Source organism: Falco punctatus (assembly GCF_963210335.1).
Source record: "Falco punctatus genome assembly, chromosome: 5".
NCBI lineage: Eukaryota > Metazoa > Chordata > Aves > Falconiformes > Falconidae > Falco > Falco punctatus.
The window spans coordinates 7708873-7725469 of record NC_137584.1 but is presented as its reverse complement, the minus strand read 5'-3'; the positions used below and the strand labels follow the sequence as shown (position 1 = coordinate 7725469).

General features: G+C 38.9%; 1 protein-coding gene across 1 annotated transcript in view; it reads right to left on the bottom strand.

Moving 5' to 3' along the window:
- The window catches only part of ME1 (malic enzyme 1), a 187657-nt gene that overhangs the window by 102162 nt on the left and 68898 nt on the right, over positions 1-16597 (bottom strand). The window contains exons 4-5 of the mRNA XM_080389484.1: positions 3513-3588; positions 2131-2292 (exon numbers count right to left, since the gene is read on the bottom strand). Coding sequence (XP_080245610.1) covers positions 2131-2292; positions 3513-3588 — 238 coding nt within the window. The remainder of the gene's footprint in view (positions 1-2130; positions 2293-3512; positions 3589-16597) is intronic.

Here is a 16597-nt window from a genome sequence, read left to right as displayed (position 1 = left end):
AAGTCCCACCTGTTCATAACCCAGCAGCAGAATTCAGAGGTCTCATTCCCAGTTACAGCTGTTGAATAAATGTTTAAGCATCTGAGCAACCAGTTCCTACTGGAAAAAGCCACCAAACATCTACGTTTCGAAATGTAGTCTAGCACAACCCTGCAAGAGCAATTGTGCTGCCTCTGGACTTGACCATAACCTAACCATGATGCACAGCCTTGATTTCTCTCATGCTGCCGACTCCTCCTCACCCCTGCAAAAACCCAGATGAGCATAAATGGCACTGATACGTAAGCTAATATAATTCCTTGCATCTGCTACAGCACTGGAAAAAAACCAACAAAAATAACTCTTTACTCAACCCCCCATTCATTCAAACTTAGTTTAAGGTCTCTGGTACCAGTAAATTTAGCTGGGTATTTTAGGCTGTTGGCCAGCACACGTATGTCTGAGCTGGATACGCGCCGGGGCAGACACAAAAAGCAGCCCGGCAGAAGCAGTCCTGTGCTCCCTGCTAACTGCCGTGCTGCCTGGGGACTCAAACAGGCTCAGCCTCTAACTGCACTGTACAACTGAACTGAAGCAGTTCGTAATACGGTTGTAAAATCAGAAGTCATATTCTAAAGCGAAGCAACAAAAAGGCATTCTCCTGATCCGAAGGCAGGTGTTTCAGAGCATCAACAAACCCCGGCTCACATGATTTTTATGCATCTTGTAATACTTTAGGTTTGCCACTCTTTCATACGCATTGAACTCATTGCTTAGTCACAAGAAGAGTGACATGAGAGTTGAGCTACTGGTATGGGTAAGCTTGTTGTGCTATTTGTGTGTGTAAGATATCTTTCCAGAAAATAACGTGCTATGAAAAACTGAAAATTACAATTAAATTCAAGCATAAAAGCAAAATTTAAAGCCTACTGCAGTATCAGAAGTAGCTGATACAATTAACTGTCTAGAAACATTCAGTAACAGATTAAACAACCAGCCCAGCTGCTCAAACCAGAAATAAAAACACTTTATAGCTAATGAGACTTGTATGTGATTTGGTATGGCTACGCGCTACAGCGGTCAGATACATCTCACAAAGAAGTCTGCTTTCAGAAGCGGGGTCTTGGGGGATAGAGAGAAGGTAGCAGGCTATTCCGCCATTCATAAATGCTTTCATGATGTATTGTCTAAGCTATCCTGGCTGGGCAGGGGTGGAGGTGTGTGTATAAAGCTGAAGATGCACACACCCAACCCAACAATCTAGAAGTCCCAGCTAAATTTACTGGTACAGGAATGCTTTATTTACTTATAATACACATAAACCTCTGATACATTTGTCATGCACAAAATTTAATACTTGCATCATTTATAATATAACATTTGTTTACTTCTGCTAAAGCACAATGATATTGCTGGTGATAGTTAATTTGACATCATTCAGAGTCACTAATTCAAGTATTCTTTCCAAAAAAAAAGAAGGAAGAACAGGGGCCAAGTAATTAACTAGTAATCCCGGGAGCCCTGGAAACAACAGAGCCAATGTTCAACAACGTTAAATCTCTGCACTTCACACAAATGGGAAGCCAAGTTAAAGAGGGCAAGGTCCACTTACTTGAAGCACTAGGACCTCATTTGGGGAAAACTCATAACATTGCAGTGCTTTCTATAGCTAAAGTCAACGTACAACTGGAGTACATAGACTCACATTCCCAGCACAGATCAGGCTATAGCTTCAAGCTGTTCACCAAAATGAGGGGCACAGTCAGAATTCCCATCTGAAGTCACTGCAGAGGAATTCTGCAGCAGAAGTGGAGAAAGAATGCTGCCTTAAATTGAACTTTTAACTCTATTGTCCCCATCTTCTTGAAATCTAATTTCCCTTACCGCTTTTTAACGTGTACAATTATGCAGCACGTTTTTACAGACAACTGCGTCCTTAAATTACTTGAGCCTTACCAAACAATCTACACTGTGCATTAGGATGAGTGTATTTGTACTGTCCGTTAGGTTGATACCTTTTGCACAGGAGTTTTCAGTTTGCACATAACCAAAGGCGGTACCATAACACAGAAAAACAACCTTTTACTATTCAACTTTTATGTACTTCCCTTTAAAAAGCTAATGCTCACTACACCCCAGAAAAGTATTTACCTCGTTATCTGTTCCCACATCCAACATCACTGGTAGACACTCATTAGGTTTTACTCCTCCACATGCCGTATAAAGCGCCAGTTTACCAACAGGAATGCCCATTCCATAACAGCCAAGGTCTCCAAGACCAAGAATACGTTCTCCATCTGTCACCACAATAGCCTGGAGAAAGAAACAAAAGCACTGTAAAAATCACTTCTTTCTTTCTATGTACTAAGTATTCCTTTCTATGTCCTAAGTATTCCATTATCTTCTTACCATCATTTTTTTTTGATTTTTTATATGAGTTTTAACAGGTACCAAAAAAAATCAATAGGACAACAAAGGCCCAGAACAGTTTTATTGTATTTTGTGGCAGTTGTTACGCTATTTTAGACTCTTGCTTCATTGGAACAGGGACTTTCATATAAATTTTTTAAGAATACACAGGAGAAATATTTAGTATTACATTACAAGGGAACTGGCATTGTTCCCTCTTACATTTTTCTGTCAACAGTATGAGAACAGAATAGGAAGGGAAAGGAAGTTATCCACAAAAAAAGAAGAACCCCAGACTCCTGGGTTTTGTCACGACTGTTTTTCAGCAGAACCTGAGCCAGCCACTCCTGCTGGCCTTTGACAGGGCCGTCTACAGCCACCTCGTTCTTACCCTTCAAAGATGTATTTCTTCTTCCCTTGAGCAAATAACACACTCCATCATACTTATACATATGAGGAAGTATGTGTTTTCATTGACAGAAATACAATAACTCAGCAAACCCCACAAAACTGTCTGTGCTATAAAGGAAGGGTTTTCGTAGTACAGGATGGAAGTGGTCAGTATGGCAAGCAGCTGACAACACACTAATCTCCTTGTCAAACTCTGTGAAAAACCATTTTAGTTGGAAATTTAGTATTTTTTGTGAGAAAGCCCATCAGGTATCATACGTGGAGAACTATTAACCCAAACGCTAGAAGGGGTCGCCAAGAGATCTCGTGGAGTGTCCGCTCTTGGAAATCAAAACCCACAGGCTGGACAGAGCCCTGAGCAACCTGCCCTGGCTGACCTTGCTTGAGCAGGAAGGATGGACTAGATGATCTCCAGAGGTGCCCTCCTACCTCAACCACTCTGTGATTCCCTGAAATGCAGAAAAAAAAATCAGGGGTTTCTTTTCAAAGGATAATATTCAATGTAATTGACTGATTAATCAGTATAGGATGCCTATACCTAAACAAACAAGGTTTTAAAACCCACAAAGTTTGGCTGCAATGGTGTTTCTTTAAAAAATGAGCTAAGAAATCACCAAAATCTAATTGATAAAAAGCTTATAAAAACATCTTAACCAAGTTGCCTTGGGTGCAGAACGGTGTCAGCTTTGTCATGCAACTAAAACTGAACTTACCTTGATAATATTTTCTGGCCAGGACTTAAGCAATGTAGCAATGTGTCCTCGGTCATGGATAGTAATAAAAAGACCTCTGCAAATAAAAAAATACTTTTCATATAAGCAGGCAATTAAATGTTTCAGTATAAATCTATTAAATAATAAATTAACTCTACGCAAATGTTTGCAAAGTACATAGATTCAGTTCAATAGTAAGTGCTCGATTTTGTGTGAATGAGTAAATTAAACACCTGCATTTAGTATTAGTCAGAGAACATGTCACTCAGTAAAGCTCCACTGACCAGCAAGAGCCTGTAAGAGTCATTTCTGAAAATTGCCAAGTTTGATTTTAAAGCTTACTGAGCACTTGATGTGTTCAAATGTGTTTGTTAATTGTCCCAGACCACAAAACATGTTCATCGTATGACAGTGATCACTAGTGCCCCAGCCATCCTAACTTTCACAGACAAGAACAGGCCTAAGTTTTAATCTATGAACAAAACCGTCCTTTGTCATTAGATAAAATAATTCAAGAGCATTCAGTGTCAGAAAACAGTCCATTACTTCTCTCTTTGATTTGAAAGCATGCAGCACATGCTACAGTGATGAGCCAACCAAATTTTTACTTTGAAGAGCGTTTGTAAGTTGGCCTTTAGTTCCATCAGTACAGAAGAGTATCAGTGACAGAAAAGTGTAATTCTCATTTCATTTTTTATTTATTATAGAAGAAAAATCAATACAGTATCTTATCCTACTCTTCAGCATTTCATTCTTCATTTATTTTACTTGACATGCAGACATACATCCAGGTCCACTCAGACTGAATTCCATTTCTTATCTACGTTGCTCATGCGAGATAGTGGGAAAATATTCTCTCACTAAATTCACTCTCAAAAACCATGAAGAAAACATCAATGAAGAAGTGCATGGCAAAGATGCTTTCCTGTCATTAAACTATGCATTAGTAAGTATAAGGAGTTGTCATCTGGAATTATTCTAAAGGATTTCATCCATGTATTATAAAAATTATAAAGTAAAAATCAGAGAAGAATACTGAAAATTAAATTAAATCTAAGTCTATTATAATATATCCCATCTCACAGAAGTGGGTACATGACCATGTGCACCTAAATAAAACTAGTAACTCAGGGAAATGCTTATCAGATATGACCACAAGTATTCCAAGTCAAGCAAAAAATATCCTGCAGCGTTAAAAAGTATATTAGTCAAGACACCAAAATTTCTCCAAACATTATATTTCATTTCATATGTTTATATATTTCATACATATTAGATTATATATGCATTTGTACATATAAATTATCACATATTCTATATTGTTAATGTTGAATTTTATAGTGAATGCCACATTTAAGTGTCTTCTTCCCCTCTTTCATGTCAAAAATAGACAACGTAAATTATTTATTATTTTGGACAAAAGGCAGTGTAAGACACATTGCAATTAACCAAAGTATTTCTTCATCTTAAAGCTAATGATTCAGAAAGAGAAACCACAACCTCAGGTAGCTAATTAAATAAAAACTGGCATGCTCTAAAAGGGAACATACATATGCACTGTATAAAGGAAAAAAAACAAAAACCAGCCATTTCTGGTTAGATATTTTTAACTGTTCAAATTTCATTTTATGCATTTCCCCCTAGAACTGGGAATTCTCTGATCCTGCCATTCTCAATTAATTCCTCTTCTGTGCCTATTCCCCTTGCTCAGAACAAACATACCAGATGATTACATCAGTTGTTTCTTAATAAGTAATGCCTGTCAGCAGACTAATTCTTACACCCCAGCGGAATGACCATCCTCAGGGGCAGGAGGGTTAATATTTACAGCACTTTTCAGAAGTTGTGGTATTTACAACATAGAAGCCTTTCTATTTGCGAGCCAGCTACCTGAAAAAAGATGGCCCTAACAGTGAAACGCCATAAAGCAGCAAAGGAAAATAAATTTGGATGCTTCCTTTCTCATGTGTTGTACAGTGAGACATTTCATAAAACATTGTGTAAACTGTCAAATCACAAAATACAGCTTAGCACAATTGCTAGCCTCGGAGACAGTCGGTTGTGAGAGACGAGCATGTGAAAGGAAAGGAAGAAACGAAGAGCGCAGGAGGAAAGCCACCTAGAGCCATCACCCCTCTCCTTGCCCCCACCCTCCAATTCACACTGGCCTAATAGATTTGTGTTAAATGAAGCAAGATTTTGTATTGATTTTCTGAAGAGCTGGAGCTCAGCCCAGCGTGGTTAAATGACCTCTTCCTTGCAAGCTAAGGAGAGAGGTCTCCATGAATAAAATCCCCGGCAGAGAAAAATAAAGGCAGGGTGGCTACTCCAGAAGGAATTTTTGTTAAAACATTTGTAAGGACCTTTGAATAAGCTTTGAGAGCGTATTTCAGAAATCTGTCCAAGCAGGATCACATTCAAACTACAATGAAAAATAGGGGCTGAAGTGTAAACACTCATGTCAAAAGCATTTCACTCCCCTCCTTCGCCCCTTCCCTCCATTCTTTCTGTAGATTAATGACACGTTTCTGGACAAATGGCCCTGAGTGAGAAGATAACCCTAGATTTAAGGGCACAGAATAAGAGGTAAGAATCTTTTATTCTTTTATCTGGATCTATTTTCATCATCTCTCATTCCCTTAGTTAAAGCACTTTTCTCCTTTAAGGTGTCCTCCGCGAGAAGCTGCACCAAGTTGCAAGAGGAACCCCAGCTTGCAACGCCGTCAGCCACAAGAATATTCAACCTACGTTACTAAGACTGAACTTGCTGGCAATTCTATCTGCAGACAAACAACAAAAGGCAGCATTATGTATTTTTAATTTTTCATGAGGTCATGCTATGTTCAGGAAAGGCACCAACCCATGAGGTTATTACAAGTGGGACAGGGTGACACAAGCTGACAAGGTAGCCACCCATTAGCTACCTAGCAGACATTATAGTTCTTTTTGGCTGGCATAGCACAGCCGTGAGAAGCATCAAGAAAGAGGCAAGCTACACAATTTCATTTGGATTATGTATTTCAGTCCAGAAATAAGACAAAATTATACACTTGAGTATAATCTTGGTAATAATTGCTGTCATGGCAGTGATGCAGACCCTGCTCTGCTGGATGCAGAGCAAGAGACAGCCCATGTGATGTGCATCGTGTCTGACACAGTGCTTCAGGATGGGGCTGCTACTGCACATGGGCAAGTAACATTTCAGCACATGGAGAAAGAAGCAAGATACAGAAAATATTGCTTAAATATAGGGTTTTGTTTAAAAAAAAAAAAAAGATGAGGAAAAATATGCTGCTTGTTTTTCAGCATGCACATATTCAAATATCTGACAAAGCCATCTCATGGGAAAGTGGGCTTAAGTTCTCCTGTACACACTTGCAGAGCAGCCCAGCTTGGCAAGCTCACTGTAAAAGCAAGCATAGGTTTTTATGACATGGTACCGTCCTTTCTATTTAAACTGACAACTCGGTTACACATATCTTTTCTTACAAGCCAACAAAATGAGACCTGCTGAGGCTTAAAAGGCCAATAAGCAAAATGTGACTTGAAAATTACTTGAAGCTTGCAGCAGCAGATTAGTCTTCAAATTAATGTGTTCATTTTGAACCTAGCACAATGCAGATCAACGTGGAACCTGCCTGAGCACATAATGCAGAAGGGCTCATCTTCAGTCACTTTGGCCCGTCAGCCTCCAGTTCAGCACTGGTTTATACCCGTCTAGCCAAAGGGATCACTTCTACCTATGCCCACTTGAAACAGTCAGACAATATATGAAACTTCAGCAGAGGAATAATTATGTAAAGAATTAACTATGCCACCTTTCTTGTCCCACCACCAGTAAGACCAGAGCCCTGAAGAGTGAGGGGGAACCCAACACTAGGGCACCGGGACCCACTCAACGAAGGGTGGATCTATTTTGTGTCACTGAGCTCACTACCTTCTAGCAGATTTTACCAGCTATGTGGAGGTCATTTTGCATCACATAATTTGGCTCTGGTTTATTAGATCTCTGATCTATGAGAACAAAGTAAACAGAATTAAATGGCATGCTTGTTTATTATGCTTCAAGGAAGTAAAGTCCCACCAACAATGTATTTGTCTATTTTCTATTAAAGAACAGTTTAGAAAAATGTGTCATAGTAACAGAAAAATCCTTTCTTTCCTCTTCTTTTAATAACAGGAGGCAATCTAACATGCCTCAGAAAATGCCAAATATTTTTTAATGAAAAAAAGTTCAAACTTTTCTCACAACCTTACATGTTCAAAACTGTTATTTGAATTATGAACTGTACATCGAATTACAGTAGAAGTGACTTCACTTCCCCAGGCAGCCTACATGAACAAGCTTAACAATAATAATAACAATAAAAAATCTCAGGGTCCAGCCTCAGTCTATTTCTGAGCCTAGACTTCCCCAAACTCCTGCACTTTGTAAGAAAGAGGTAAACTATTTCCCTAGTCCCTGCTGAAATTCCCTCCTATTTTTGTCAAGACTATAAAAAGTGGTACAATACAGACATTGTACTAGAAACTAAGAGTACTTATACCCCCCCCAATGTTCTGCTATTTTTTCACCAAGAAATAACAACATTTCCTATTGTAGCTGTTTAATACGGTATCACATCATCATATAAAATACACTCAAAATTTTAATTACATCTTACCTTACCAAGTTCCTTTGCATAGTAACATCCATTCCAAGACCTCTGAGGTCTAATAAATACAGCTGGTGGACTGATTTAAGAAATGCAGCTGTTCATGGATTTATTTATTTTTTTACCTTTCCCCCTGTACAGGGGTGAATTTCATTACCTTATAGTGCACAGGCATTTCTTTCAGTAAATAAAATAGTTGATGCTGAAATTGCAACTGCTGCTGACCTTCATCCTGAATTCATCAGTATTACAGAAACCTGGGCTTTACATTCTCTAGACATTGCATATTCAACCCATATGCAAACAGAAAAGTTTGTAAGAAGAAAAAAAAAAAAAAAAAAGATTAATTCAAAACCCAATATCAAAAATAGGACAGGAGCATTAAGAAAAGAGTACGTACTGGTAACACCTCTGAAAGCCTGGACATGTACATGAAGCAAGATATAGTCCATAAAACAGGTAAGTACTAGCAGTACATGAAGGACATTGGAGCAGAAAATATTAACTCAGAAAAGACATAAAAGTTTATAAATAAACTGTTGTTTCATGCTTGGCGTATGGTTTCCTAAATGACTGATTATAAATAGTTACCTTTTAGAAGAAAGTGACTTCAAGTATTCTGGAAGAGAGATGCTAACATCTGCCAACTCCAGTTAGCTATACTTAAAAGAATAATGGAAGCCTTATCATAAATTTTAACAGTGACTCAGAAGCCCCATTTGGCACAGGAATGTAAGGAAATAATTAAATTACAGAAAAATACAGTGTTCATAATCACTGTAAACGGGAAATATCGAGGGGTCTCAACAGTCAATCTTCAGCTATAGGAGCAAACCAGGATTAAGTCTTATTTTAAGTCTCCCTTCTGAAAATGCTGTTTTGTGGCACTCCTTATCCAGCCTCAGCCGCCTGGGTAGCACTTTCACATGCCCAAGTCCATCAAAGCTGCTTATCAATCCCTGTTAGTAAGGGCAGTGCTTTAACAGTTACTACAGTTTAAAATAGCATCTACGTAGCAGAGACAAGTAAGTTCAAGGCACTTAAATAACAGTACAGTCTACAAGGTGAATTAGCCTTAAGAGCAGGAAAGTGATGAAACCAACCTGAAAGACAGCAGCTGTAAGCCTGGCGTTTGAAAATATGACCGCAGGGGAATGAGGTTTCAGAATAGAAAGGATAGGGTTTGGAAGAGTAAAAGGCACATAACTCCAGTGAGACAAAGACTCAGATGCTCTGGAATCTTTACTATAGGTGTTATTATTTAAAAATAAGTAATAATGGTGATGATAGTAATAAAATATTTTTTTAAAAAAAAGACAACTAGGGTAGATAGATTATTTTGGTGCAAGCCTCAGCAAGCTGCAGTGCTCCAGATGCTGCACATCCAAGAATAAAAGTAAATACCGTATCCACACTATGCTCAGCCCTGCCTAAGAGCTTCGACTAAAGTCCATGCCTCTGCATTGCCCCTTTGACGATGGACACTGTGCACTTCAACGAGCCTCATCCAGGTAGCACTATAGTCAGAAGAGCTGGTCCAAACAACCCCATGGGTTGCAGGAACTCCCAGATGGACTCCCTCTGCCCACACCTTGTGTTTTACTTCCAGCAATCTCCGTTGGCAAAACATCGCAATGCAGCTGGATTGGTGCATTTTCAAATACAGCCAGAGCCACCCACAGAACCGACTTCAGGTATCAGCACGTTCCTTCCACCACATGTAGGACTGGGGAAGGGGGGAACCAGGGGCTGCTGCTCAATAACTTGCAACACAGAAAGCCATAACGCTCTTGATCCACCTCCGGGCAGGGGACAGATCACACAGACATTGCCCCACCTGCCCTTCTGTATCTGAAACAGGTTCCAGAGCTTGCATACAGCATATATTTTATAAATTGTAACACAACACAGTGGTGAGAGTAAAAATGGACAAGTTGTCCATAGCAGTACAGACTGAAGGCGAATGAAAAAGGAAAAGAGAAAAAACCTGCACATAGATGCCATCCTATTAACTTTTCTCCAACAAATCTGGACTTTCACAGCCCTCTGAGAGCCTGATTTTTGCTGCCAAAGTGTGTAATCTCTACGTTGCTACTTTGAGCATATAAAGACTTTTGCACAAGGAACATTTTTTGCTTGAAACATTCTGCTTTCACTTTGTCAGAATGCCAATCAGGTAAACTCAGATTCTAGACCTGGGCAAAGAAGTCAGACCTTTGTACAACAAAAAGCAACCCAATGAAGCAGTTCCCCAACTGCTCTCATTCAACACAAAATACATTCCATTGTTAAAATAACCTGAGCAAAACGTTACAAGCCTTACATAGCAAAACTTTAAAACCAATTTTACACGGCACAAGAAGCAATTATAGCTTGTTGCTTTGCTGATAACTCAAAAGTCTCTACTTCATTTTGGAAACCATAACACGGACCTCAAACTAATTCAAATGAAAATTAAGAATACTTCACAGTAAAAGCAACACTTCATGGACTTTGTCATTGCAGACTTTTTGCAGGACTTCTATAAAATACTCATTATTGTATATCTAGATAACATTGTTTTTTAATTAGTCCTTCACGTTCTTCACCTGCAAGAGCACAGCACAGCATTTTGTGGTCCTAAATATTCAGACTGTAAAGATGTATTCTTTTCATCCAGCAACAGAGTAGAACTTCTTTATATTCACTTCTTAAAAACATGAATTTGATGATTTAACTATATTTCTAAGGTATCATTCACCTACACAACCGGCTTTTATGTATTGTTCTTAACCACATAACAGCAATTCAAAGGGATGCGTCTGTTTGAAAAGGCAGACTTTGAGAAATTGTATAGAGCCAGAGCTGTTTTGCTCCAGAAGCTACTTAAATTCTTCTGACAGTTGCTCAATAAATAACTGCATTAATTACACTCTAATAGACACAAATAGAACTATTTGAAGACTGTGAATGAGAGAATGATTTACCAGAGCCAGACCCATTCATTTTCAAGACAAAAAATAACCCACTGTTCTGCTTCAATAGCTATCATGTTTGTATTATTTTATCCTAATATTAACTGTGCAAAGAACCATCAACTAACAACACCAACCATGTATCTACTAGGAATCTTGCAATGCTAATGATGTTCTTTTAAAAAACCTTTTAAACGTTATTTAAACTGTGAAGTACTCAGACAAGTGAGATCACTGTCCATCTATTTACTTCAACAACTTGTGCTGCCCTGGCTCATTGGAACATGGAAAATTTCCAGTATTTAGACAATAGCATCCTTTAAGCCAGTTTTCACTGACGTTTAAATCACCATCATTTGCTCTCAATAACTACTAACAAGGACAAAAGTGAAGACGTTAAAAATGCTTCTTCTTAGGGCATATCCTACTCAAATTCCACTTTAACGAAGAAGTCAATTCTGAAAAGAGACGCTATCTTCCATTTGTAGAGCTGACCATGCCTACTGAAAAGGAACCAAGGAAACCACTCAGTTTGTCTCAGTGACAGAGCAGTTCCTAATGCAAGAGCTGCAGGGCTAGGAGGTAACAAGCCAGGAGGCTGGCAGGCTGATGTCAAAACGTCCGAGTTAAACCTGTCATACAAGATTGCCAGCGAGCATCCACGTACAGAGCAGAGGTGTTTCACCCAGGCTTCAGCTGCCTGTGTACAGCGTTTGGTGACATCTCCGACACCCATGTCCTGAGGGCACAGAGATGACAGCACCATCAAGGTTACCTGGGACCACTGGAGACCACCCAGTCCAAGCCCCCTTCCCAAGCAGGGTCAGGTAGAGCAGCTATTTTGCCTTGGCTTCCCCTGATGTAAAAATTTGGTATGGAATGTGAATTTTCCCTAGCAGTAAAAAGAAAAAAGCTGTTCTAGCAGAGTTTGCTGTTCACAAGACCAAATGTTTTGCAGATGGTGCTCCACTCCAAACACACACAGAAACCTACTACTGCTTTCAGTGGAAATTGTATCAGCAGACAGCAACTGAAATTACGTCTCCTGTATTTTGGCACATAAAGGTAGGTATAACACTCTGAAACAGTACAGATCTCTATCTTAAAACATGCAGGTGGTAAACAAAGTATTTAATCTTAGAAAAAAATAGCAAGAAGGCTTTCACATCACAAGCATTACTCTGAGTGAGAGAATTGACAAAAAGACAGTAAATAAGTTATTGAAGCAATTTTTAAATCCTTACAAACCAGACATTTTCTTCCAACTGCCCAGAGCAGCTGTGGGTGCCCCATCCCTGGGAGTGCTCAGGGCCAGGCTGGACGGGGCTTGGAGCAACCTGGTCTGGTGGAAGGTGGAAGGTGTCCCTGCCCATGGCAGGGGGTTGAAACTGGGTGATCTTTAAGGTCCCTTCCAACCCAAACCACTCTATGATTCTATGATACGATTACTTAGAAACCTTTACTTTTAAGAGAATTAAATATAGGCACAGCATGAGTAATGTGCCCTACAATTACTAAAATAGCAGAAGAAATTAAAAATAATGTGATTTGGGTTGAAAGGCAAGTGATTTATTCAGCCTCAATTTTTTCACAGACTACTCTCCTACCATTCACAGAAGTTATATTTAAATCATTTTTGCTTAAATTTTGATTTTAATATTTGACTGTTAAAAACAACAAAAAAAATTACAAATGGGCTTGAGTTTATTGCCTGCTAGAGTATACAGCGTCTTCCTCAGGATCTCACAGTGAATCAGTAATCTCTCAGAGCATCACCTGAGGGAGAAGCATGAAGACTCATTAATGCAAAATAATCCAGGTGATTGGATTCTCATACATCCACATGGTCTGTAATATTCCTGCCAGTTATTTGTTCAGTGATTAATACGGCTGGCTTATGTATGCCTCGGCTCACCATCATATAGAGCAAGGGCAAGTGCAGTGCTGAGAGACCTGCAGGAAAGATCATGCCTAGGGAGAGCTGCAGCTGGAGGCACAAAGGGTACCTGCACTGGTGTTCAAAAACCCCTTGGGTCTGAAATCAGGTGCTTATTTTAAACAGATGAGTCCATCAATGCCAACCAAACTGCTTAAGTGCAGCACTGATGGCAGCATCAGGTGCCAGGACAACAGTGGGAAGATCCCAGCAATCCACAAGCATCCACTCCTGTCCTGCCCTTGTCCCGTTTGGGGTCTGCAGCTCCCACATGCAAGACTCTGGGCTCAGCCTTACTGGGACTGAGCCACCGCTGAATGGCCTAAAGTACTGCAAAGTGGGATTTTCGGGAGAGAGAAGAGAGTTTGCATCAGACATCATTTTGTTCAGCTTCCCACACCCCGAGGCGCAGCGGGGCACGCGCATCTGCACACACCCTTCTTCCCCACGCTTTCATCCAGCTGCTCACCTGCTTCCATGTTACTCGTATCTCAGCCACAAGAAAACAGGAGTTTTCAGCTTCTTGTGATAAACAATGGGAAATTTGAGCAAGACATACAGCACAAAGCTTTCAGATAGCTATTTGCACATTTGCACCAAGTATGAGCATTTAGAAGCAAAATATTTGTTAATAAAAGGTGACAAAATTATCTTCCAAATAAATACCATGTCAACTACAATGATTTTCTTTCTACTGTAATCAGCAATGTGAATAGGCGTAGTTTACTTCTGATTGTACGCAAAATGTGTCCACCTCTTAAAATGGCATTTAAATGACAACTGTTCAGTGTTCACTAATGACAAAAACTATCCCACTTGTGCATGACAATTTATTCTGTTGTTCTGCCCTCACAACCAACAAGCTGGACTTTGATGGCCACTGGGAAACATCTGATGCTGCAACAGCAGATGGAGAATTTCAGGTCTGAGTTGGTGCTTCAAAGTAACAGTTTCGCTGCTAAACAAGTAAATCTGTCACAGAACTGACTTCCCTGGTCAGATATTACTTTTCACCACTTCAAAATCTTATGATCATTGTTTATAAATTCACATGCAAAATATATCAATCGTTGTCTAGTGAAAATGTGTCTAGTTTTGTATTAACCAAATTCCAGTTCTTTGGAATAACACATTGTTCTCATAATAAGAGGCTGATAATGATTTTTTTTAACTGGTATTTTGCTCATTTCCCTTTTGTACTTATTTTAGTCGTTGGGATCATTGAATACCTTGATAACGTTATTTGACAGATTTCTTAGGAAACATAAAAACTGAAGTAGTTTCAACAGTAACGTTTTGATTAGGCTACACATATCCATAAAAACTTTCTAAAACCCAGAACTAAGCCTGACTACATTTCAAACCAACCCAAACCGTGTGACTGTTTGGGACACTCATCTTTAAAAAGCATGTAACGACTGAAATCTTACAGGTTAGAGTCTTAGTTAAAATTGCAGTAAATTTTAACACCGACCTTAAGCTAAAAATATTTTAGAAAGTTTGACGGAATATTACAAGAACTGGCCCAAATATAAATCAGTTTAGTCTGAACTCCAAAAAAGTACTGTGGTAGTAGTCCCTTGAGTTCAGCTGTACTTCCATCTCACACCCAGTTTTTGTTGATTTCTTTTGGCCTCTCGATTTTAACTAATTTGTTACAATTACTGCACCTATAGCAAAACTACAATAATTACCAATATTTTACGCCCTTATTTTCCATTTTCAAAAATACAAGCCTTAAAAATAGAACAATGCAAACAACCTGACCAGAGCATTATTTCTGCTCTTATTTCCTGTTAAATTTACAACACGCATGAATGTTTGAGACAGACAAAATTTTTAGGACTGTGTCCAACAACAGCTTCTAACATGGGAAAGAGCTGCAGGACCAGACTGAAAAACCAAGAGGCACACATGATTATTTTTAAGACTTATTTTATCTGATGTTAACAAAGTTCCAACATACCAGTTCTTTTCTGAATTCAGTCATGGAAAAAGTGAGTGTTAAAATTTTACCAGCAAAACCTACGAAATGAATGTTTATATTTTCTATATAATATGTATTTAATTATAGGGAATTTACTATATTTAAGTTTAAACTAGTGATTTTCTGAGTCAATTAAAAATCACTAGTAGCCTTTACCATAAAATTTGAGAAAAAAAATTTACTAGATAGAATCCCAAGGTCACATTTTAAGCATTAAATGTCTGGAATGTATCTGTCCCACTGTCATAAAAATTAACCTCATCCATTAGAGGAAAATGATCTTATACTTTCCCTCCTTTTTATATAAATTCAGCCATGACCCCATGCAAAATTTTTCATTTCATAAAGTCAGTAGCAATATTTTGGGAAAAAATGCAGCATGCAATGATATCATCTAAGGCAAACGGCTAATACTATTGCCAGCATTTACCATATACCTAAGAACAAAGCAGCACAGGATACGGAATGGACGTAGCAAGGACTCTTGGAGACAGTCTCATGGGGTCATGGAGGTATTCAAAAAGCATCATCTAGTAGCCAGAGTAGAACTGTTTCTGAACCATTATTTGTGAGCTCCCTACCTGTTCAAGGGACTTGAACGCTCAAGCCCAATTTCACAAAAAGGGACCGGCTTTTCTAAGGACAATGCCATTGAAAGTCTAGAAGCCATACTTTAAGTCATCTTTCAAAGGTGATGTTTGTTTCATTGTAAAACTTGAATGCAATGTACCAACCACCCATCAAATGAGGCTACAACCATCCTCAAGAAGAATCTCATTTCAGTGCGTGCACTGGAGTATTTTTACATTCTATGTGAAGTGGCAAATTGAAAATAGAAGTAGATACGTTGCTTGCAGCAAATGGAAATAGGGCAGAATTTAAGACTTTTTAGATATGCTGTTTCATTGAGAATCACAAATCCCATGCTTGTATTCTAGATATTTGCAGAAGAAACATTGATTAATTGAACAGAAAGCAAACCGTGTTCTGTGTTTCCACTTTCCGAAGTAAACATCTACATGTCATGTTTAAGGAGTTCGTTCTGGATGGCTAGGTAAGACTCCCAAAGACATACTGTTGCCTAAAACAGGCCACATGAACTGCCTGCCACCCAACATACAGTGCAGCAGATCTGTACATTTGTATGTGCTTACCACAAATCTAAAGAACTACTCCAGGATAAAAATTGAAACAAACAAAAAAATGCCCTCTACTGTATGACAGCTGCCATAATATGGTGAATATCTGTAAATGGAAATGTGCTGCTGTGTCTCTGAACATTAGAACTTCACGTCAGCAACAGTAAACTGTTCCCTTAGATGGAACACTCCACCAAAAAGTCCCAAACAGTACTTAATTTCCTTACTCTAGAGTACACTAAAATAAAATTGTGACGTCTCCTAAATTCCCTTTTTCCTTAAGACTAAAGAGAAATTCAAGTTAAATGTGGTTGCTTTGGGAATAATGGGGCAAAAATGAGAACTGGCTTTTGACCATCTTTCTGCCAAAGGCACAGGTTCTCATTCAGCGCAAACTGAAGCTTGCTTTTGTTT